The following is a 25,999-nucleotide window of genomic DNA, read 5'->3' on the forward strand; positions in this document are numbered from 1 at the left end:
GACAAGAGAGAAGGCAAGGGTGTGATTAGTGTGCTACTATGCTACATACCTAGGATCATAAAACACACTGCTTCCCTAAAAACCTGAAATTGCTGCTTATGTTTTCATAAGCATTTGATTCTAAAAAAGTATCTAGACAGAAAATATAATCATTTTTACAACTTAACCATGTTATTTTTCAAGAGCAGGCACATATTTTAGTTCTCTTTGTACATGTCAATAACCTGTATTTTGACCTCTCAATGCTAATTATAAGTTATACCTACTATTGTTAAATTACTCATCATTTTGCAAACACTGATAATATCCTGAATATTGGGCTAGTAACAGAATTGATCTTGTGCTTTGCCTAATTCTACATAGAATCATACCTTTTCTATGACTCTTTTGAAATGAGAGTGAGTTTAGTAAAAGACACTGCCCATTTTTTTCCATGTCAGTTACATTTCCAAACCTAATGTAATCGGTGTTTTTCGAAGCAGAACTATTTCTCAATTATGTTTACTAATATATTTACTGATTCTTGTTTATCATGATGTTGGAACCATAAACCAGTTTACATTTAATGACTCATCGGATATATTCTATTCTATTATAAATTCCTCTTCTTTATTCATTTAATTCAATTCCTTAACTACCAGGATCACCTAATTTGACCTCATATTCACCTCTATTTGACCTTCTCATGATAGTGAATATATGAAGAAAAATAATCTTACCCTCCTATTATCTTTCTTGAGGTTTTATGTAACCCTTACACACACTGTACTCTCATAAACAATCTCTTATATTCAAGATTTTGGTCACACTACTGAAAAATAAATAGTCCTCTGCCTATAATTATAGCTTTCAGGAAGGGGCAAGCCAGTGACCTCTCTGACTTGTAGGCACAGGAATAAGCCCTGAAGATTAAATGCCTCTTATTCTCTCACCTTTTCCCTTGGCAAACTCTACTTCTCTTGGCCAAACAAAAGTGAACACAGTGAAAACAGAAGAAAGTGAGTCTATCTTTTGATTCCTCATACATATTTTTCTTTTGCATCTGCATTTCAAATCTTTGTTGTTTGTGGAAATGACAAAAACAATGACTTTTATGATCTAGTCATAAAAATACATTTGTGAATTTTATCAAAGACTTTTATCCAAACATTTCAGTAATTCAGATGGTCCCTGTTTACTGTGTAAATATACAGATTTCTTTTGGAAGACAAAATTTTTTTTGTCAAGTAACATCAACACTATTGTCTACAGTCTGCAAAGCATATGCATATGTTTAGGTATAAAAAAGCATGACAAACTGCCTGCCCTCTAAGACCTTAAATTTATTTAGATATCTGAATGATTAAACACACACACACACACACACACACACACACACACACACACACAAATGATTAAAATGAGAGAAAGGCAGAGATGCATTAGAACATAAAGGTGGCACGAACTAGACAGAACACCCCTGTATACTCGGTAGGTACTCATGACATCCTCGTGAGTCCCCAGAACACTTGTTTCCTACTTGGTCCTGCAAGCCACATGATTCCCATGAGAAGGAAATCGTTTAAAATGGATGCAGTTGTGCAGAGGACAGTACACAGATGCAGAAGGGTTATATGACTCGGGCCATCCCAGCATCACATTCCCTTGAATTCTATCAACTTTTATAATTTTGATAGTTTCCAAAGAGCTGATTTTATGTGTTCTCAAGATTATATGATTCACTTTTTCATATAATTTACTGTTAACAGGATAATTCCTTCCACTCTCAAACAACACGGGTTCTTCTGACAAATAGGGTCCCAAGTGTTAGCCACAGAAGAAAGGAAAGGGGGATCAGAAAGAAACAACTTGAACCCATATAAGAAGTAACTATTCTCAAAGATGCGATAAGGTCATAGGCTGAGAGGCAAGAAGAGTGAATGCTACCCAAATTACATCCTTAGATTCTAGAAAGCTACACATTATCTTCATACTGAAAATCACTTAATGAAAAGTAACTTAATTCATTTAGAAATCAAAAAGTTTGAGCACGTGACTTTTTAAAAAACAAAACAAACTATTTAAAAAGTTTAATTCTCTAACGTTGTTCTACTCCTTGTGATATGTTTTTGAAGGTGTAAAGTAATATGTACTTATGGCCAGAGTCTACTTTAAAAAGCTGCTTAAATACAGCAGCATGTAGTTAAGACCTGAAACTTATGAAATAGGTAATAATTAGGCTATGTCAGTGCTCATATATTAAAGATATATTGCATTTTCTAAAATTTTGAGCTTTATGTACAAGTTATCTTTTAACCTTATATAAAAGTTCACATCCTCAGGGTGGCCTTTTATGACTATACTATGAAATTAACATATTTCTCCTCATTTGCATTCACAGATGTTTATTTTCCCTACACTATATTTCATAAATCTTCATGATGTATTTGTTTATTGGTATGACCGATCATTTATGGTCATCTCTTCCCCTAGTATGTTTGCTTCATAAAGACAAGAACCATGCCTATCTCATTCACTACTGTATTACCAACAGGGTATCAAATCACTGTTGAATTTCTTGTTGAATTTTGGTTGTATGAATAAATCCTTTGCTGAAAGGATTTTTGGTCATTTTATACATTAAATAAAATAGGCTTCTAGCATTTGACAAACTAATAAGATGAAAGAACAAGAATAGCTCAAAATAAACGGAAAATTGCATTTTATTATCAAGATAATTTTTAAAGATATTCGTTTTTGCTATTGACTGCCACTGCAGTAGTGCTTGTAATCTGCTTAGTGCATTAGCACTAAATGCTATTGATTTACTTAGCTAACACACCAATTTAATCTTTGCACTTTTCCCATTTCCTGAACACCACTTTACCTATAGTTTAGTTAGTAGACTGGTTACTAGATGAAAGTGTTAATAGGATTTTAAATTTAAAATGTCATTAGAAAGTTTAATATCATATAGATTTATACTTTTCTGATACATGGACACAAATTTTAGTAAATCAAATAATACATGTATTTTGAAATGACGACTCGACAAAATTAATTTTCAGAAAATCAGTTCTAGGAAAGACTACTTTACAAATCAAAACTGACCTTAATTTGCTTTTTATCTAGAGCACAATTTGAAATATCAGCTACCATTTTAATGTCCTCTAATTAATAAAAATTTTTTTACCCAAATAAGACAAGATCATATTTTAGTCTGAATTCATTATTTTTATTTTTTCATTTTATATTTATACTATTCATAAACTATTTCCTCCTCTTTGTGAACATCAAGAATGGTTAAGATAGATTTTATTCTATATTAGCATGCATTTGTGAGACATTTTTCTATCCTCGTGTTGAAAAACTAGAGAATATATTTGAAATAGAGAAGGCAGACACACTTCATCTGTTTCACTGTTAGCCCAGGTCTAAGGTGAAGGGCACTCTGCCTCTTTCCCAAGGCTTTTAGGATAGGAAGATAATACTGCTCAGCAAGTTGAACCTGCCTGGAATATTTTAGTTAGAAAAATATATAATTAGCAGACTGGAATGTATTACCACATTCACTATTATTTAAAATAAAAAAATCAGGGGAGTTTTAATGACTTTAAGAATAGCCGAGTCAGTGGTTTCATTTCCCTGATAAATGTGCCCTTTTCAGCCCTCCCTGGCTGCTGGAGATGTGACTTGCAGCACATATGTGGGCACTGAGTCACTCTGGACGCCGTGTGCCCACTGTTCAGTATCTGTGCCAATCCATGAATAAGCAACAGCGGAAATTCCTGGTGGGTCTTCTATCCAAATTCTGATAGATTCTCATTTTTCTTATTAGACTGAAATAAGAATGCAGGGTGGGATGGCCTTGATAAGAGAGAATTCTGAAGTAAGGGTGTAGCACCTAAAATTTAATATATTATTTCAAGCAAAAAAAATCCATTATTACTCAAGGAGGTTAATATTTTTATCAAAATGCAGGATCCCACATGCTTTCAGAATTCTCTAATCATGTGGTGGTATGGCAATGACAATATCATGTATTAGCGCTGTGTCTTCAAAGTTTTATTAACACTGGCTTTTCAAAAACCAACTTCAAGATTTTTTTGCACAAACTCCTTATATATTGTTTACTGCATTAATGTTACCAAATGAATCTCCATATAGAAATCAAATACTTAAATAAAACGGGCAACACCTGCTACAAAAGACATTAAGAAGAATAAAAAATTAATTTTAATGCATGTGACACAGTTAACCCTTAATTACTCACATACATGGGAAATACTATCAATCACATCATGAGTCACTGTAATATACAGGTGTAGCCTACCTACATTTTTAGTGACAGTTTCAACATTAACTATTTTTCTTGGCTGTTAGCTTATGAAAACATCATGCCTTTGCTTTTTCATTCTTTTCTGGGGTAGACCTGTGAGTAAGCTATGAAATGGTTTAAAGACAGGTTAGAAGGAGGAAGAGAAAAAAGCAAGAGTCATTAATGGCTCACTCTGTAACACATTTTCTAATAACCCCAGGGTGTGCCCAGTGATCTCAGAGAGTGTTACAAAATTCTGGAAAAAAAATTTAAGTTCCTTTTAATAAAACAATACAATAAGGGCAGCCTGCAAAGTTCAAATAAGTTAGGGAGCAGTGACTCCCTGAGCCTAGGAGAGAATGAAGAAGAGTTTACTAAAGGAAAGGAATCAAGTATAAAATTAATAAATTTCTACTTAGATTAAAAAAAAGTATATTAAATCCTATACCTCACAGATTTTCTTTCTTGCAAGATTTTGCTTTGGTAGCTATTACATTTGACATGTAGCCAAGATATTTAGTGTTTAGAGTAAAGAATCCTCAATAACATTTTTCATATAGGATAACAGTCTCTCATTTTAGAGCATAGGAAGTGAAAAAAAACCCCTGAAATCTGACTTCACATTTTTCATGCCTAATACAAAATGTATTCTCTAGAGATTGGATTGTTTAAATAAGACATGCCAAACCAGTATAATTATATGGATGTTATTTGTAACAGTGACTCCACGTTCCCAGTTCAAATGGCGGCGTGTGGGAGATTATAGATATATGGCCTATAAAGAGTTATAAATCTTTGTTTATTTTATTAACTATTACGAGACATGCCCTGAGGATGACAGATCAATAATGGTCCTTGTGGTTTCCTGATGGAAGGCTGCAATTATTTTCTTCCATTACAACTTAAATGTAACCCAATTTTGCTCATCTATCATCTTTATAATAGTAATAAAGAAACATCACCGTATGCTTATTTTTCTGCCTATTCCTATTATTCCTTGTTTGCATCTTGTTTTGATTTTGTTTTCATTCAAAACTGTTCTAATCACTTTGCTTTCTTCCTTTGATGCTTCTGAGTGGTGACCCTTTAACTTTGGCACTCTGAGACGGAGATGGAAAATTACTACTTTAAGTTTCCTTTATTTTGGGAAGCAGTTGGCTACTCTTTGAATTTGAGTATAAATGATCATTAAAAACAAGGAAACTTGATACAAACAAACTGTGAGGTTGAGTTTTTTTTTTTAACTGCATTTTCTGCAAATTCTTCGATGCACAGTATAACTTAAACTATATGGGCATACCATCTTATAGTGCCATGGGTAGACAGAATTGAAAGTTGAGGAAAGCAGCACACCTTATACTGTCCATCTTGACTATAGCACACTTCTGATTCAAATGTCTTTCTCTCCACACCCAATCTCCCTTTCCTTTTTTCTTTCTTTCTTTCTTTCTTTTTTTTTTTTTTTTGAGCTATCATTTTAAGGACTTACAGAAATTAAGCATTATGGAAGTGGCTCACTCATAACAGGTAGGGAGAGAAGTGAAAGACCCTCATGAGCAATAAAACCAGAATGTGTCTCTTCCAGAAAACAATACAATAATTTGAATTTGCCTTTCTTTACACAAGTTTTCTTACTATAATTGCTGCTATTTATTATGTGCTATTGATTCAGTTAGGTCTCTTATAAACATGGTTGCACTTGTCCACCATGGAAGAAAACAGGTTCAGAGAGTTTAAATCATGTTCTCATTGCCACACAGGTAGAAAATGGTGGGGTATAGATTTAAATTCAGATCTCTTTGACTTCAGTCTTGTTCCATTAGGCCATGCGGACTCCCAAAGAGCTAAATTTATGGTCAGATTATTGGGCCAGGTACTTCATATATATTATCCCAGAATTTTTCAAAACACCATGAGGCAGGTATTGCTACTTGGATGTTTCAATGAAGAGACCGAGGCCCTAAGAAGCTAAGCAATGTGGCAGAAGTCACACAGCTGATATGCAAGAGGCCAGGACTTCCATCCAGGTGTGTCTGGCACCAAATGCCATGCTTTTCCCTTTCAATTGATCAATCATTGGTCATGAAGATGACCATGATGTTGATGAAAATATCTGCTACAATTCTACATTTATTCTTTAAAATGCTTACAGATAGAGCAACACTTTGGTAATGAGATTACACAAAAATAGTGTATGTAACATGAGGACTATAATTTTCGGGGTAGGTGAGAAAATCCTTTTTAATTTTAACCTGGAATAAAAATCTTTCCAAATGTATTATTCCACTTCTCCTAGTAAGTATATTATAATTTAGGAAACAGGATCTTTGCTGATTTGGGGATTTTAAAAAAAATCCCTTATTCGATACTCTCATTTGTAGGAGATTGGGCCAATGCGTACTTATTTTAGTTATTTTTCCCTGGAATAATGGTCATGTTAATAAATCCTTTACATGATAATACGGGAGACTCCAGTTAATGTGGTTACAATTAACTGAATTTTTAATACTATTTATCCCAAACAGAATGTGAGGTTTTTTTTTCTTTTTTTTTCCTACTCAAATTGGAGCTTTACAAAGTCTCCATATTATGGGGCATTTTCTCAATTACTTTGTTTTGAATAATAATGTGCTGTTTAGGGACTATGCATTTGTCTAAAACGATCTCACTCAATATTTTAAGATGCTTATAGAGGTCCACTGATGAATGGGTAAAAAAAGTTAAGATAGTTAAGATATTTGTGGGTGTATAATCTCATGATTCTAAGTGTTGGAAGTCACTGTAAACAAAGCTTTTAAGAATCACTTTCAAAAGCAACACAGAAAATGGTTACATTGTGAAGATTAAGAATATATTCTTACAGAAAACGGATATAATCAACATTAATATGACATAAATGAGTACAGTGTCTTGAGATCAGTTCCCAGAAAAAGCCTCACAAGCGGAGTCAAAGAATTCTGAAGCACAAATAACTTAGAGGTGAAGATGATGTGCTCTGGAAACTATCAGGTGACTCAAAAGAGGGCTTTAGTGATCTTAATATGAGAAGATGTATATGAAGAGCCTGTACAGCTAGTAGTTCTTAAAATGTCAGAGTCAGAAAAGCAAGATAACGAGTGATCTTAAATAAGCAAGTCAGGCCTGATACACCTACTAGGGCCCTAAATTTAAAAGACCCTTTCTTGGCACTCTGTCTGATCTTGTGATGGAAACCCTTTCTGCACATGGAGGGAAGCTCGAGGAAGGCCAGAAACCTCTGCTGTGGCTGTGCTCACACTGAGGACTGGACAGAAGCCTCAGCGGAAAGTCACTGCTGCAGCTTTCTTACTTTTGTCCACAGAGCACACAATCATCTCTCCATTGGTTGGTTAGACATGTTAAAAACAAAACTACAATATATGTGCCTATTCACGAAACTTTATGCCAAACTACAAACTCAGTTCCAAGAAATTGTTAGAAGGGTCACCTGATACCTTGCCAAGTAAATTTGCCAAGACAAAAGGGAATCATCTTATTGCTTAGAGTCCTTCCTAACTGGTTTGATCTTGTAAATCATCTTGTTTTTGTGTGAGTAATAGCTCTAGATGCCTTCATTTTAAAATGAAGTGGGAAATAATTGTATGCTGATTATTGGTTTTCTGTGGAATGAGTATATGAAAACTGAGAATGTGAGTAGTCTCATTCTTGGAAGAATTTTGATCTTTAGTAACGAGAGAAGATAAACAGGCAAATAAATAGAGAAGGTTTGAAAGTATTTGTCTTTATGGAATTTGGCCAGTATAGAAGTTGGCTTCCCTTGTAAAAAGACCGTGTTGGCAAGTTCCATCTTGCTTTCCACAAGAATTTTTGCGATGGGAGTGATAATGGTTTCAGGTGTGGCTGGTACATTTTGGGCATTTTTCCTGGGCAATAAAACTGACCTGAATTTCAGTGGATAAGGCTGCTTTTTTGTTCCCCTTGGAACACTAAAAAAGTCAAAGAGGTAGGATAAAGTTTAGATGTGTTTTGAGAATTTCCAGAATTGGTAAATACTTTTATGTCTGTGGGCTGACATGAACAAAATAAAATAATAAGATATCAGTATACCCTCATAAATTCTTTTTAATTATTAAGATAACAAGATTTAAATAGTAAAGTCATGTGCTTTAGAGGACCTGGGAGAATTCCTACTAGACTCTTTTTAAACTTGTATTTCTGAAGCAATTATTGGATGCAGGAAAAAGTGTTTTTCTGGAATGATATTAATATTACACTTTTATTTTTCAATTCCAGGTTTCTGAAAGACCTTTTGTTTCCCTTTGTTCTTCTGCATTTTCTAGTAAAGGGGCGGCCTCCTGAGGAATCCCATTGCTGCTTACAGAGTTTATAACATATAGTAAACATATTCAGGAAAAAAAACAAGTCTTAGTTGGGATATATATGTATGGATATTCTTCCACTTTGGAAGGAGGAGGAAAGTTAGATATGTCTGTAGTTCACCAAAGATGAATTTGTTTTCTCAGAAATGTCTAAGCTTTATAAAAAAATTTACTTGGAGTTTCCATATGGGGAAGTATCCCAGACATGTCAGCAAAAGTGAACCAAACGTTTCTGAATTCATATGCCCTTGGTACCCCTCAGCGAATTATTTACTTTCTTTCATCAGGGACATGTTTAATACTTTTCCTGCTTGCAATTATAATCTTTATTACTTAGGTTGAAAACTGCAAGAGTAAGTGAGATGTATATTTCTAAAGTCAAAGTGTCTTTAGAAAAGCTATACTATTTGCTCATTCAATGATGATCACTAGTGGCACAGGCAGGTCCATATGTTCAGATCTGGTTCCAGACCAAGAAAGCCCAAGACCACAATGGACTCAATTTAGTGTTCTTCCTCTGGCCCCAAATGATCTTATGACTAGCAGGATAAATCCCCCGGTGTAGCTGGTAGCTTTCGCTATATCTAAATCGAAGCAACAAAGAATTTCCCCAATACCTCCTGTGAAAACACCATTTCATGCAAGTATAAACAATCATCGATCAAAAATATTTATATTTATAAATGTCAATACCAGCCAGATAAAAAGTACCAAACTAGAATTCGGTCGACACACGTCTATTCAAGCAGGGAGTCCATGACTAAAGTTAAGGTCCAAAGGAGGGATCTAGGAACAAAAATTTCCTCTCTAGTTTTCTAGATTATTTAGAGAAGTATATTCGCTAATTTAAAGATGTTTTATTTACCAACATTTTAGAAGAGAGTTTTAAAAATTTGTTTTTAGTTAAGTTTCTTTAAGTAATGCTACGAATACAGACCATTTGTTTGCATATTACTGAGCAAACTGGGACTCATAAGAAAATAAGCCTTTGAAACACATAAATTAACTTGAATGTCTAATTTTAAATGTTGTAAAGACTGCACTGGGATCTCAATAATCATGTTTTACAGGAACTGCTGTTGTGTTAAACTTTGTGCAAAAAAATCTGACTAGAATTACTAAAGCTTGTATGAGAAATAAGTTTAATAAACTGAAGTGTTGGCAAATGTACAAACCCAAATTGTAAAAATATTTTTTTCTTTTAGTTACTACATTAAGTTTTTCTCAAGCTGTGATTTTACTTTTAAATAAAGATTCAATTTCTAAATTTTCTTGGAAAGAATTTGCAAATATTTTAGATTTGGACCATGTACCAAGCACCAATAAGCCCTTAATATTCTTTTGTAGACTGATACCCATTCTGATTTATATATCATAATTTGTAAATGGGGAACCTGTATGACTTACCCTATTAAAGCAGTGTTCATGGTTGGGTCCGTAAAAATGCTGGAGACACCTCACGTTGTTTTTGTTGACAATCTTGTTGAAGAATTCATTGACATACTTGATGGGGAACGCACAGACGGCAGAGCGATTCATCGGTTCAGCAGAATCTGGCTTGCTTTGAGCAAACACTCCGTAGAGAATGTCATCATCCAGGTTGGCACCTATTTGCTTAGCGAGATAGGCCCCAGGCTTACCGACATATGCGGCTTGGAGAATATTAAACACTTCTTCCCTTGTGGATCTCTTTCTTCTCTTTTCTGTGAGAATACACTCCAGTGGCATTTCCATGTAGGAATGCAAACCAGAGTCTACGGAACAGAACCTGATTATTCTGGTGTGAAATGTCTGAGCATCAAGAGTTTCCCGTTGGACCGTCAAAAAGTAAATAAAATGGTTGCTTTCAAAGGCGTAAACATACTTAATGGGGTAAGAATCTCGGAACTCAGGTAAAACATCAATATAGGACTGGTCTGTCAAAAACTTAAAACCATCTTGTGTTTCCTTTAGTCTTCTCACTGATATGGAATGCAATGAATGATCTGGCAGGTAAGAAGAATTTATGGTATTGCCCACAAAGAAGTTGATGAACCGGTCCTTTTCAGACAGCAGGACTTTGGTTCCCAGGGCACTCACCACACAGTCAGGACACTGGCCGGGGTCTTCGTCTGCTTGTGGGGAGTACATGCAATGTACCTCGAACTGTATGTCAGCAGTATTATAGGGTGGAAGGACGTGTCGCTGGCAGGTCCCTCTGTGGACGCTGCCGCAGCTAATAAGTTGGTCATCATAGTATGTATCAACAAGAAGAACCATGTTGATGTTATCTTTCCAAACGCCTCCTGAAAAATTGGCTTTGTGGCTGCAGTCCTGACATGGTGAGCAATCTGGGTGTTCCAGCACGGGTCCAGTCTTATACTCAGCAACCTTCTGAAGGTCTTTGTCATTTAAAACGTAAATGTAGTTAATGGCACCAACATAAATGTGATGCTTGTGTAAAACGACATTCTGGATGGGTGTTTCCGCGGTAAAGTTGGGGAGCTGATACTTCATGTTCACATTCATCTCAGACTTTACTAGCGCCTCTTTGCATTCCCCATCGCTCTTCTGCACCAAGGTAAACAGAAGCACAAGGATGCCAGGTGCAAACACAGCGTGGGCCTTCATGGTGAGACGTTTATCTGCCAAAACATGTTCAAGGCAAGAGAAATTTAGTTATCATCAGAAACGAAGAAATAGAAAGAGCTATACCAGTTAAACTATAAGAAACATAGCTTCCTAATGAAATTTTACATCAAGTGAAAACAGAAAAACTCTAGCTGGTTTCAAATAAAGATGCATTGTGCAGTGGACATGACTGTACATAGTTTAATTTTAGAACTCAAGCCATGAACGAGTAATTTTAGAGAACCATTATGAGATGCAAACAATGTTCTGTATTAAGGACGAGAGCGACTAAGTTAGATTCATTCAGCAATGAAGTCAGAAACATAGTCAATTTCTTTCTTAACCCCTTGTAGTTGTTAAATGTGGTTTAATATCTGTGGTAATGACTAGGTTGATATTTAAACTTTCTCAGTCAAGTAAAGGAATTGTGGTTCGGATTCATTTATTCTAGAAATCACAGCAGGCATTGTTTCCTTGGGAGCATGTAGAATTACTAGGCTAAATTTAGCTTCCTTTTGGAAGAAAACAATCATAAATTCTAGAAGCAATATGATCACATGCTGTTTATAATAGGATTTTGTGTGCAGAGGAAAGGTATGGTTATAATTTGGCTATAGTTGACCTATTGTTTTGGATAAACAAATGCTTAACTTAATGTAAGATCACTAGGAACATAAAAATAGCAAGCTGAAAATGTATAAAATAAAATATAATCTTCAGGACTAAAGTCCTAGAATTATTTCACAGGGAAAAACAACATATTGTTCATTACCAAGTCGAAAGCTATTTAGTAAAAAGAACATCATATTAACATTCTGTTGTATGCACATGGACAATATTTCTACTACGAAGCATGAGTGCATTTGTTATTCAGTTTTTGAAAACTTAAGGTACACAAGTTATAAACATTGTGAGTTCTACTTATAATAGTTATTGGTAGGGCAGGTTGGAAGGAGAGGCCTGAGAACAAACAGAAATTAATGGCTATTACTTTTTTTAAAAACATAATTCTGACAGGACAGAGGAAGCATCTAAAAACATACCAGGTATTATAACTATTCTAAAATCTAACCCTGGGTCTACAAATTCACAACAGAATTCACTGAGTAACTAGTATGTGCATAGCTCTGTGCTTGCACTATGGGAAATAAAAGATGGCCTCAACCCTTCAGTGAACCTACAATGTGGCTAAAAGATAACATACATATGTGAACAACTATGACACGTGGCAGTATAATGTCCTGCTTGGCACAAACCAAAGCTAAAAGCAGCAAGCAAGGGAGGCATAGCCTGTACTTAGGATTACTATGATTATGAAAAATAGGGACAAGTCTACTGTGTTGTAAGGTCCAGGAGCACAAGGATGAGGTCTGTTTGGCTTGTCACTCTATCCCAAGTACCTGACATAGAGTCTAGAACATAGTAGTGTTAAATAAATACATGCCAAATAAAGGAGTGAATAAAATTTAAGCAATAAGTTCAAAATCACAGAAGAGGTAAATAGAGTAACCAGAACTTGAATCCAAATCTTTGATTCCAAATTCAAAGCTAATTTTACTCTATTAAATTTGATAGGAATTGGGGCTTTATTTAAGAAGTAAAAGAAAATCATTAAAGGGTTTGGGGCTGGATAGTCACATAACTAAGGTTTTACTTTGGGAAGATTGATCTGGAGGCGAGATGGCTTAGAGAAGGGAGAACCTGGCAATGGGAAGACCAGATGACAAGATATTATTATAGCCCATAATCAGGTAAAAAAAGGCCAGCCAAAATAGTGGCCCCAAGAATAGACAGAAAGGGATGAATGAGAGACATATCTGAATAAATAAGATTGACACCAAAGTTGGTGGAGTACAAAAGAGAGAAGGCAAAGATGATTAGCAGTCATCTGAGGAAAAGTGGGACGAGCTACAAACCCAGGGTAGCCAGTAAGAGAAAGCAGGGCTGAAGACCAGGGGACACAATTAGTTTCTTTTAAATATGTCGAATGTGATGTGATAATGAGAAATGAGTGAAAATGTTCTACTACGGGGATGACTAGTAGATTTTTCATTGTTACTAGGAAGTAGGTATCTGGAATAAGTGAAGATGAAGATTGCAAGCAGACAGAGCTTTTGTGTCAAACAACAGAGGAGGAAAATGAGAAGGATTCTGAGGAGAAGCCTGCCCTTACTGGGAATTAGGCATAATAGGTCTTGGGTGAGACGATATCCATTTTGGGTGAGACAGTGGCAAGTGGAAGCATGAATGCCAAGTTACTGCCATCTCTGCACTAGGAAGAATGATCATTCAGGACTCAGTCTTGGTGGAGTAACTGGGATTCTAGGTGGACTAGACATAAACTTTGCATCTACACAGAGGTGATGGTTAAAACCAAGACTATGTTCATGGAGAGACAAGGTGAACAAAAAAAAAGGCAAATGAACCAAATCTTGGAGAATATCGACATTGGAAAAACCAGTAGAGTCAAAAACCGGTGGAGGCAGTGGGTGACAGTCAGTTATGGAAATGTCTAGAAAGGGCAGCCAACCAGACTGGAAATGATGCTAGAGCTGAGTCTTGAAGGAGGCTGGAGAATGGAAATTCCTAGGTGGCAGAGCATTTTGTGTGACCATATAGAGGCAGGTAGGTACACACGGCCAGGTCAGAAGAACTGCAAGTAGTTGAGCCTAGAGAGGTGGGGAACCAAAGCAGGCAAATGAGGGAGATAAAAATTGTTGGGACAACCATCCAAAAGAGCAAGAGGAGTCATTTCCAAGAGCCCTGGAACATAAGACCTGTCACTATCTGAGACAGAGGAGAGGATGAGAAGTCAGATGAAGTACAGGGACACTGAAGGAGTTCAAGACACAGGATCCTAATGTTTTAAAAATAAATTAGAGTATATGACCGTCTGCTGAAAGTGATAGATATAGAGAGGGATTAGGAACTTCAGAGTGTGGGGGGAGGGGTTTAGAATTGCTACAGCAGGGCATGCAAACTGAGGTCAGCAAGAAATGAAAGAAAAAATTGCTTAGTAGCTCTGAGGGATCCTCTGAGCTAAAATACAATGCATTATGACTTCCTCTCCACACTTATGAGATATGGAAGAAACCCAAAGCAGAAGGTCAAGGACATAATGATTTCAGGGTCTAAATGAATGCATGCGATGAGATATATAAACTTTGAAGGCTAGGAAATTGTAGTAGTCCAAAGGGCGGGGCAGGGAGCTTCATTAAGGTAAAGAAGTGGAAGAGAAATCATGTAACAATAAAAATAACATGTATTGAGTGCTTACCATATGCCAGGCATTCTGCTAAACCCTCTAAATTACTCTTTATAAACACCCTGTGAAGTAGGAAGTGTTATTCTCCTCTCGTAGTTGAGCAAACTTGCCAAAAGTCACACAGTTAGAACCAGATTCAATCTCATGTCTAACTGACAGGAATCTGTCCAGGCTCTTAAATGCTTCAAGAACACTGCAGTGGCTTCCTGAGCTAAGAGGCGGCAGTGTGCTGGGCAGAAGGTAGACAATCAGAGCTTTGGTCCTGGCCCTTTCCCTCTCTAGCTGTGTGACTTCAGGGAATTCATCCATCTCTTGAGTTCCAGGGTCTCATATCTATACCCTCATGTGATTGTTTTAAATATCAGAAAGAGATCTCATCTTTAAAAGCACTTTGTTATATAGTGTCTATAAATGTAAATGTAGGGTGTCGTACTTGCTATTTTTACCTATAGGTCGCATTGTTTTGAAATGTACTAGAAAATTTCTGGCACTAGTGGGAGGAATGATAATGAGTAAAAGAAAAGAATTTGGGACAAGTTATCTTATTAGGAGACAAATACAAACTGCAAACAAACTATAAATATGTATCTAAACCTTCTAGACCATATTAAGCAGAAAAATTAAATGCATTCTCAGTATGGTACTGGTATAACTTTAAAATTGGCAACATTAGCCTAATATATTATTTATCACTGTATTTTCTCTAGTTGAAAATAATAGAGGAAGAAAATAAATTAACCATTACTGTCAAAAGAAAAAGAAGGCATAACAATCAATTTGCATAATACTTGATGGCTATTAATGCACTGCAGAGGGTGGATGACTTTTCTTCAAGGTTTTTTAAAGAAGCCGTCAAAATTATCTTTAAAAAAATCCGAGGTATTATATTAAATCATGTTTTAAAAATAAGGTTCATATCTTAAGGTTGGTGCATAAAACAGTCACCATTAACTAGAATCCAAAAAATGTACAAATGTACTAATGGGCTTTTTTTTTTGTTATCTTACTTGAGATGGTAAATCATAAGAAAACAATCGAGGAAGAAAGAGATTTCTTCTATTAAAAAAAAATCTTGCAGAATACTCCTGGCATTAGTAACCCAGTCTCCTGTACCTTCTTTATATTCTCTTGGTAGCAAATTGGTGATGCCATTTTTCAGGTTGAAAAAACAAAGATTAATTTCATTAAAGCAATAATTTATTAATTTTATTAAAGCAAAAAAAGATGAGCAGAGGGACCAGTGTCAACAGGATTTTAAATTAAAATATGAATTTCTGTTTAATACCCAGATAATGAGAACACTTAAGTGCCCCATTTCCTTGATCATTTCAACTAATTTAGGCCCATCCCCATTAACAAAGGGGATTTCTGATCAGACTAGACCTCCTGTGGAAAATGTCTGTGTCATTCATAAGGGAGAGGGGCCTTTTGGAAGTATTTGTTCCTGAGCTGTACACCTGATGACACTGCCAGTTAATTAAGTGACAGCTGAATGATCAAGTGCACAGACTCTGGAGACAGACTGCAGGGTTCGAATCCATTCACTGTGTGACCTTGGGCAAGTAATTTCTCTGAGCCTCCATTTTATCATCTGAAATATGGGTATGATTATAGTACCTACCTCACTTGTGATGGTTACTCTGAGGAGTCCATGAGTTAATGCATGTAAACCAAGAGCAGTGCTTGGCACATAGCAGGCCAATAAATGTTTTCTATTACTGTTGTTTGTTCATGCCTTCGATAAAGACTTTTTGAGTATCTACTACGTTCCAGATACTGTGCAGAGTGCTGAAGACATAAAAATGAATAACAGTTGTCAGTGAGATCTCAGATTTGTAGAAGAAGCAGACAAACAGACCACAGTTTAAACTCAATGTGAAAAGGTCTATGGGGACCTAAAAGAGAACTTAACCAGGTTAGGGGAGTCCTGTGGGCTTACCAATCCATCAACTAAACATGGTCCTTTGTTCATAATGCATTTACAATACTGAGGGGCAGCATGGGGGAAGAATCTGAGCTCGAGTAGTGGCAGTGCAATTAAATAGTTGTATGATTCAAAGCCAGTCACCCAATTCCTTTGGCCTCAGTTGTTTTCTTATTGTAAAATTATAGTGTTGAACTAGTCATGTGCTGAAGCCCTTTGGCATTGGCTCATGACAGCCAATTGTGTGCATCTCTTCCCAACTCATGTTCAGTGACCTCATCTCAGTATCTTGAAATCAGCCATAGTGGGAGTATTTATGTCATAGAAATAGGCTAGCACTACAAATCGGGGCTTTTTTTTCTCCCCTGAAGTGACGGTTATTATTTACAAGAATACTCCTGGGTTGAACTAATGAACTCCTAAGTATTTTCCAACTAATGATTTTCAACTCTGAGATGGTTTTCTACAATTATAATCTATTGCCATTGAGTTGGCTTTCTTTTTTCCATCTATATAATTTGCCTGATTGAGTTGTGAGAGCAATTTTAATATTTATATTTGTAGCGACTCCAGAAATACTTTCAGTTTTCATACATTTTTATCTTGATAATTTATTCCTGTGATTTGCCTGGGTTAGGCTTTCAATATAGTATGTCTTTTTTAACAGTTTTTTTTTTCTTTCTTTCTGAAATAGTGCTGGCCATTTAACCAACTTTGAGTTCCCTACTAAAAGGAACACGTAAAGATGATTCAAACAGGCTGACTAATTCATTCTCTTAAAATTTTGTGCACATAGCAGGTGAAACTGAATCATCCATAAAACATTTATTTCTTTTCAGTTGATAGTTAAGATAATTTCACTGGCAAAACATTTCCTGGGAGTGATTATATCAATGGCACCTTGGTCATTAAACTACTGGTATTAGGAGTATTTCCTATAAAAAGGGCTGCTCTGTTAGATATAAGTATCAGCTCAACCTAACCTTAAGACCAGTTACTCAACTCTGTCTGCCATCTATCTATCTGCCTCTAGTTTTCTCACTAAATTAGCTTATATTGGTCTTTTTTTATCCCTTAGGAAATCTAGTAATACATTCTCTAAGAATTTATTGAGTAGCTATCTATGCCTATCTTTGCTGCTACTGTCATCATCGCTGTCCTCATTATCAACAAAAAACCTGTCACAAAGCATCTGTGTGTGTTGTATTCAAGTATCGATTCCTCAGAAAAAAACACAACAGGTAGTGGAATACATTTTATAAGAGAGAGACTTTCCAAACTTTGATATAGTTGCTTTCTTTACAAATTAATTTTCTTAGAAATCATTATATTTCATAACTATACAGATAGTACTTTATAGTTTATAACACACTGTCAATTATATCATCTCTTCTAATTGGCATGATTGCTTTGAAGGTAAGCATTATTCCCATGTTTAGATGACAAAACTGAAACTCAATAACAATGAAATATTATCTAGAATGTGATAAACATGTAATCTAGTTCTTCTGAATGTATTTCTAATTTTTTAAAAGTATGATACTTACTTGAATTGTTTCAAATTATTTATATTTCCTGGAAAATGTTTTTATTCAAAAGGCAAATTTTAGTAAACATTTGTTTTTACCTGCCAAGCTGCCACTGTCTCTACTGCTGGCAACTCTTCTGAAAACTCTCCCCTTCCTATCTTATGGGTGAGCTTGCAGACCAGGCTAGCCTTTCGATGAACTCTAGTCCTTTAAACCACAGGTTGGTCTGGGGTGAGCATGTGACCAAAGCAAGGCCAATCAGAATCTTTTAGGGGATTCAATATAGATACTGTGAGAAGATCTCTCTCCTTTAAAGATCACACAAACCAAAACTGATGTTTTAACTTGGAGTGTCTGATGACCATCTTTGCCACTATGTGGAGAAAGCCTGCCTGAGCATGACACTGACCCAAGGAGAAGATCCCAGACATGGAGAAAGGCAGGCTACTGATGTTATTGCTTGAGCATCTGTATCCACTGCATTTCAAGCTAATGGGAAAGAGTTAAATTTTTTCTTTCCTCTTTTTTTTTTTTAATCAGCAGTTTCACTGTGATTCGTTTATTCCTTGCTCCTAAAAAAATTCCTGACTAAACAATGCCTACTTGAAAATACTACAAATCTATGAATTCAAACACAAAGTCAAATACATAAGCAACTTTATGTATTCAAGTAATTAGAAAAAGATGATTTCTTTATTTACTTGAAGAATTTAAATATTTCACTTTGCATTTCGACAAATCTATTAGTTAAAATTTCTGAGGTGGTGTACTAGCTTTTTTCTGCTATATAATTTCAAATTCTTCTACAATATTTACTTAACATAATCTCGGCATAGAAATAATGTATCAGTGAAGTCAAGATATGAAAATTAGAAAACATTTTAATCCTGCTTTTAAGTGTATAAAAGGGATTTATGATAATGGAATATGGCCGAGGTCCCATATTAAGGAAATTACAGTCATAAAAACAGTCACAGCTAAATCTCCAGGAAGATTTGCCAGAATGAAATCCTAAGGCAAATTCTTAGCCTTCTCTCTATATACATTATTTCCATTAACTTTAAAAGTAGGCCCATAAAAACAAAGGAAAGAAGATTCCAATAGATTTCTGATGTCATTTAAAATACTGCATTTATACACTCACTGCTTATGAAGCCATATTATGTCACATAATATTAACCAAATATTTGTGAACACCCATTGTATACCATGTCCTTGTCTAGATACTGAGAGTTTCTACCCTCAAAATTGTACAGTCTGTGAATTTGAACCAAATGCTTAAAATTGAAATGTGTAACCTAAATTGAAAAGTGAATGAATCTACTGGGCTGTCAAGAAAGCTTGGTTAAAAAATTGACTCTTATTCCTTTAGATTTAATACTTAGTGTTATGATCATCAAAAAGCCTAAACTAACTTTAGAGAGATAAAACAATATGCCATGTCAAAAATCTCTTCTAATGTCGCCAGACATTACCTTGACAATGATTTCTAACATTAGTTGAAAGAATGAAGAAATCATCAGGATTTTTTAGCTCAACTGCTCTTTTATATAACTACACTGAAATGATCCATAACACCCATGAGTCAATCCTACGTCTAATATTTACAGACTAGTTTGCTTGACAACATTCTTCACAATAGCTCATAAAACCTCTGGAGAAGAGTTGGGGTATGGCAGAGAGTATACAGAGAGTATACGCTTCTGTGTCAGACAGACCTTGACGTGATGTGAATTTGGGCTTTACCATTTACATATCTTCTGACTCTGAATGTCTACTTCTTCATTTAAAACATGGGGATAATAGTACACATCTTGTGGGTTGGTCATTAGGGTAAGAGATAAATTATGAGAGGTACTGGCATTAGCTTATGTCACAAACACTGGCTTCAATAAATGCAGCTACTATGCTTATCATCCCAAGTTGTGTTTTAGCCAGTTTTTGCCTGCCCTTGTCAAAAATGAGGATCTTGGCACAGTCCACTGGGTGAGCCCGCTCCAAATACTTGGTGAGTGTTTCACCACCTTAGTCCTCTCATCTACAGATTAAATAGTGTTATTTCTTATTTTCCCACCCTTTGGCTATCCTGTGGTTTTCATTAAACCTGTTTCAAGTTCTTGAAGTTCTTCTAAAGTTGTCCTCCAAGAAAAAGGCCATGGAAAGGGCCTTCTATATTTAGGTAGAACAAATAAGTAACCATTACTTTGTCTCTTTAGAGAAGAGTAAACTCATATTCCCACTGAGGTTTAGCAAATAAAGATATAGGAAGCCCAGTTAAATTTGAATTTTAGATAAACAATGAATAATTTTTCTTAGTATAAATATGTCCCATGAATGTATTTTATATGACAATCCTAGTTGTAAGCAAATGGAGAAAAACAAAGTAACAATCACTCTTTTTACTAACAGGACTCTGAAAAGATTTTGGCTGAACCTAATTATCTTATGGAGTAGTACAATATTTTTAAGCTTTTTGTAGCACACACGTTGCAAAACTGTATATAATTTTATTGTTATTTTGTTGTTGTGTGTCTAAATCATGCTATTTTCAAAATGATTATCATGGTAACCCATTCCTAACAGGTGGTTTTAATTACCATGTGAAGGTATAACTGTGTGAATGGGAGTAAAGATACTTTTCTTTTTTTACTAAAAATCAAAGACTGTGTGCTTGTGGGAAAAAGTTGTACTGTATACGGCAGCTTGTCACTGACATGAAATTTCTGAAACAGAAAAAATATTCCTGGATGGATTTGCATTATTTATAATAAGCAAGCTTATTAAAAATTGAAATATAGGTGGCAAAGGAAGAAAAGTTAAATATGGTACCAGAATAATTTTCATGTGTTATAATATTTCCAGGAGCTCCTCTAAACACTGATTCTTGATTATGATTATTACACAAATATTGTTTCTGCAAATGAGACCTAAATTGCACTTTTATTCAGAAGCTTATCCAATATTGCATCCCTTCTTCCAATAAACATTTTAAAAGTTGAAAATGACTGAATTATAGCACAAGAAAAAGCCAACTATGCATTTGCTAGTTGTAACATATGATTGTGATCACTGTCCAACTTGGATGTATTAAGAGTAAAGATAAAAAGAATAGAATCCCATTGTGTTCTCAAGATTATTCCTCATACATTCATAATCTGTTAGTAAACATCTTTGTCCTTTTAAGAATGGCTAAAAGTATTCAACTTCTGGGAAAGACTAAATGGACATTTGTTTTATCATTGCAGATATTGTAAAAAGTCCTACTCAGAAAATATATTACATTGCCAGAGTCCTGACTGATGGACAGGCTTTTGTCCCATTAATAAGGTGTCAGTCAGACAAGAATGTTTCACTGCCCTTGAAAATGTGCAGTGAACTTTCAATGTTACGAAAGTGCTGAAATGCTTGAAATCCTATAAAACCATTTAAAAATATTTTTCAGCCTAATGGATAGATATAATTTTATAGAAATGCAACCAGATTTTGTACAATTAGTCCAGGAACACTAAACAACATGAATCCACAAATAACATTTGAGAAATATCTTTCTAAGTATGTAAGTTAAAATAAGCCTAGCAACCTTTTCCAGTTGCATTCAAATACAGGGTCTGAATAGGTTAAACTTGACTGGAACTGTCAGAATGTGAACCACTGAAAGGAGACAGGTTGGAGAGGAAACTGGTACATTACTCATTAATGAATCAGATATTTCCCTCCCTCCATGTCCTCAGCATAAGTCATGGTAAATTCCAAGTGGGGGAGACTGTGTTCAGGACTGGGTTTACATAACTGATCAATCTCCTATCATGTTACCTAAAGCAGAAATCAAACGGCTGTAGAAGAATGCTGACGGTGAGTGGACCCCATTCTTGTCACGGTGGCTGTCATGTAAAGACAAATCAACATCCAGGGAAAGAGGGGCAAAGGGGAGAGGCGTGAAGGTTCCATAGGCCAGGCCCTGACCCTGACCCTGAAATATGGAGTGGTCAGATGAGGTGGGTGTTCCCTGTAACACGACTTTCCCTTAGTTCTTAGGGTATGTCTGAAAAGTTCCTGAGAACTTTTCTTGGAAATCGAAGTTAGCAAGTAGACTCTCTGGCAGTGGAATAAACGAGGACCTTCAAAGTGAATTTTGTCAGTATGTGACATTATCTTTTTCAGGTAAAGGAGAAAAAAAAAACTTTTAGAAATCATGAAAATACTCTGAATGGAAGGAAAAGCCAAACCAAGCCATGTTTTTGCATAAATGTGGATTCCTTAGGTGAACATAATGCAATTCTAACAGTGTTGGGAGAAAAATTAAAAGCATATAAATATCACTATGTTGATATCAATAGTAATCAGAGGATAAAGAACCAAACAAAACTTTCTATAAAAATCTTAAATACTTTTAAATGAACAGAGAATGCCAAACAAAGCTCTCCTCATAAAAATAGAACAGTGCAGAAAACTAAGTATATAAGTACAGAATCAAATTTCTAAAACTCAGTAAACACTCTGGATCTTTGAAAAATCAATAAACAAAAAGATTAGCACACTTCAAAAACAACTGTGCTCAGGATTGCTTTAACTAATCAATTCAAGGAAAAATAATTCAGGCAGTCGTGTGTTTGTGTGTAGAGGCAATATGTGTTTGAGAGAACGAGACAGAAACAAAAGAGAGAAGAGAGGGTAAGACATTTAAAAAAATAACTTTCCAACCATATAGGTGTTGCCCACTGACTGGCAGCCCCAGCCTCCTGTCCCACTGTACTCCAGGTGGTTCTGTAAAGATGGACACACATGCCTGGAGAAGCACAGAGGGAAGAAAGCTAACTTTGGCAGATGGAGTCAGGGCCAAGGAGTATTTCAAAGTGGAGATATTGCTTGAGCTGGGACTTGCAGGACAAGTTGAAGTTGCTCAGGCACAGCTGAGGCAGGGGACAAACACTTTGGACAGAAGACTCACACACAGACACTTCAGGAAGAATGTGCATGGCTGTTCAGGAAGCTGTAACTAGGATAGAAACGGTGAGGGCTGGGTGTGGATGAAGTTGGAAGGTTCGGCTGGGGCCACATCACAACAAGCTGGATGGATATGTCCTGCTGAGTGGTCTGCACTTCACCTGGAGTGGTGAGTCACTGGGAGGTTTTAAGCAGGAGAGGGAAATCGGCATACTTTATATATTCGACAATTTTGTGACTGTGTAGAAAGTGGATTGGAGTAGGAAGGAGCTAGATGCCAGAAGACATACAGAAGGTCACTGCATCTGTCCAGGCAGTAGGGGATGACGATTAAGAACAGAGTGACTCTCAGATCTGTATCTTCATTTCATTGCCTCCAGAGTCCAGCAATCCATCTCTTAAGCATCAGTTTTGTATGTCCAACAGCTATTTAAGACTAAATTTGACATGTGTATATTGAGGCCCTGCCATGTGTGAGTTGCCTGGGGTACATCAGTAAACAAAACCAACATTCCTGCTCTTGTAGAACTTACTTTCTAGCAGGTAGATCCAGACAACAAATAATTCATATAATAATTAAGTAGATCATGTAATGTATTAGAAGCCGATGAGTTTTATGGAAAAAAAAAAAAAAGAGCAGGGTTGGAGGATCAGGCATATCCAGAGGGAAGGTGGTGGGAGAGGATTTTTGCTTTGAAAAACTGGAAAGATGACTTTCAAGAGGGTTAAAGGAGGAGAGGACTTAGCCATCTGAGATGAGAAAAGGGATTTCTTGGCAGAGACAAGAAGGACCAAACCGAGAGCCTGCCTGGTGTTTGAGGCACAGCGAAGGGGCCAGTAAGCTTGGAACTTGGTGATGGGAAGATGAGGTCAGAGGACAAAGAATCAGAACGTGTAGGGCCTGTAGGCCACTGCGAGGCTTAGGCTTTTATTGGAGTGACATATGGAGACACTTCAGGGTGTTGAGCAAGTGATTATGATTGAACGGCATCACCTCGACAGTGTGAGGGAAAGACTGCTGGTGGCAGGGGGGTGGGACAGGGCAAAGATGGAGAAGTGAGACCAATTTGGAGGCTGCTGAAGTAGTCCAGGTGAGTGATGGTGGTGGCCTGGGGCAGAAGGAAAAGGTGAATGATAAGAGGTGGCTGAATTCTGGTTATGTTTTCAAGACAGAGCTAACAGGATTTACTGATAGTTTTAAATACAAGGTGTATGAGGAACAAAGGAGTCATGAATACTCCAAGGATTTTGGCTTTTTTTAAAGGGAAAACGGCTTTACTAGTTATTGACATGGAGAAATTGGTGAGTGAAGCAAGTTTGGTAGGGATATGAGACTATCAGGAGTTTTGCTCATGTTTGAGGTAGTTTTTAGAAGCTGTTGAGTATGCAGTTGGCGATTTGAGTCCTGAAGTTAAGGAGAAAAGTCTAGATATTTAAAGTAGGAGGTTGTCTGTATATCAATGGTATGAAAAGCTTTGAGACTTGATAAGAACACCAAATAAAGGGGTGTAGAGAACGGAGAGAGGAGGGGTACACACTGGAGCACATCAAAGCTAGTAGGCTGGGGAGGTGGTGAATGAGATGGAGGCTAAGAAGGAGCAGTCACATATCCTTTTGACACCTTCATCTATTCCCATTAAACTTGCTTTCCCACTCTGCATCCTAGTTTAGTGCCTAACATTTCCCACCTTTACAGTACATCATCCTTAACTCACACTTGCAGATGTTCTGAATATGTCCATCAGCTTCCATCACGACTGCCACTTATAATTCAGGGCGGTGTCACTTCTTGCCTAGATTACTACAACGGCTTCCTATCTGGTCTTCCTTCACTATTCTTGCTTCTGATCATCTGTTCCCCAATACTAGAGATATCTTTCTAAAATGACAGTCTGATTAGGTCATCTTTCTGCTTAAAAACAATTCAATTCCTTAGCACTGCTTAAAAGCCATACATGACTTGGCTTCTGCCTAACTCTCCAGCCTTGCCTCTTGCCATCATCTCCCTAGAAATCTAGGCTGTAGCCTCTCTGCTCTTCTTTGAGCTGCTGAAGCGAGCCATGTGCTCTCTCACTCTGGGTCTCAGTACATGTGGATTCCTCTTTACAGAACACTCTTGCAGTCATCTTCATCTGGTTAAAACTTCCTCTTCAAGTTTCACTTTAGGGAACACTTCTTTTAGGAAGCCTTCTCCAGTGCCTCTCTTATCAGGCACTGGAGAAGGCTTCCTAAAAGAAGTGTTCTCTAATATATCGCCATATATAACGTCATATATCTGACGTTATCCTGTTGGGTTGTAATTTACTTATCTGTATTTCCCAATAGACTGTAAGTTGTTTTCAGCCCTTAGCATAGTGCAATCATATGACACTTTATAAAAATTTGTTGAAGAATGGATGGATAATGGAATGAATTAATACATAAAAGAATAATCCTGAACAAAGACTTTGAAGGTATGGATATGACAGGAAAGAAAGGACAAAATTAGAAAGATATTGAGATAAAGTTTGTATGACATAATTCGACATGGATTTTGATTATAAAGCAGACTAGGAAGGCAAGGATGGATGTTAAGGAAAATAGGCAAAGAAAAATTTTGAAGCAAAAATGATAGATCCATTTATAACTGAGGTATCTGTTGGTTATTCAAGTGGAGATGTTTACAAGACAGTTAATAACACTGGCACAGTGGTCTAGAGTAAGGAGAGAGTCAGAAATAGTGATCTGTGAACAACTGGCCCCTCAGTGTATTCGAAGTCATAGAAATAAGTGAGACCACCCATGGGTATGTTCAGTAAGTAGAAAGAAGGGACCCAAATGGAACCCTAAAGACCAGAATCTAACCTTTATATTCTAAAGAGAAAAAATTTGAGTGGTATTTCAGAAACTTAAGGGGAAATTTCAAAAAGGGAAGCACAAGATATACAGTATCAAATTTCAGAGGAGTCAAGTGGGATAAAAACAAAAGTATCAGTCATATTTGGCGATGAGTAAATTACTAGCGATTACAGGGAGAACACTTTCTTGGGAGTGTGGAACAGACTGCTTGAGTTGAATGAGTTAAGGAATGAA

At 36.2% G+C, this 25,999-nt stretch overlaps 1 protein-coding gene across 6 annotated transcripts in view; it reads right to left on the reverse strand.

Annotated features, from left to right (window-relative positions):
- Window positions 1–25,999, reverse strand: part of MET (MET proto-oncogene, receptor tyrosine kinase) — a 116,404-nt gene that overhangs the window by 79,787 nt on the left and 10,618 nt on the right. For 3 of the 6 annotated variants that reach the window (XM_011372389.2, XM_011372387.2, XM_011372388.2), the window contains 2 exons: window positions 16,152–16,318; window positions 10,063–11,279 (listed from right to left, as the gene is read on the reverse strand). In XM_011372389.2, the coding sequence (XP_011370691.1) occupies window positions 10,063–11,265 (1,203 nt within the window). In that variant the 5' untranslated portion in view covers window positions 11,266–11,279; window positions 16,152–16,318. The remainder of the gene's footprint in view (window positions 1–10,062; window positions 11,280–16,151; window positions 16,319–25,999) is intronic. The other 3 variants (XM_011372392.2, XM_011372386.2, XM_011372390.2) reach the window with 1 other exon arrangement.

The sequence above is a fragment of the Pteropus vampyrus genome, unplaced genomic scaffold, assembly GCF_000151845.1.
Source record: "Pteropus vampyrus isolate Shadow unplaced genomic scaffold, Pvam_2.0 Scaffold206, whole genome shotgun sequence".
Taxonomy (NCBI): domain Eukaryota; kingdom Metazoa; phylum Chordata; class Mammalia; order Chiroptera; family Pteropodidae; genus Pteropus; species Pteropus vampyrus.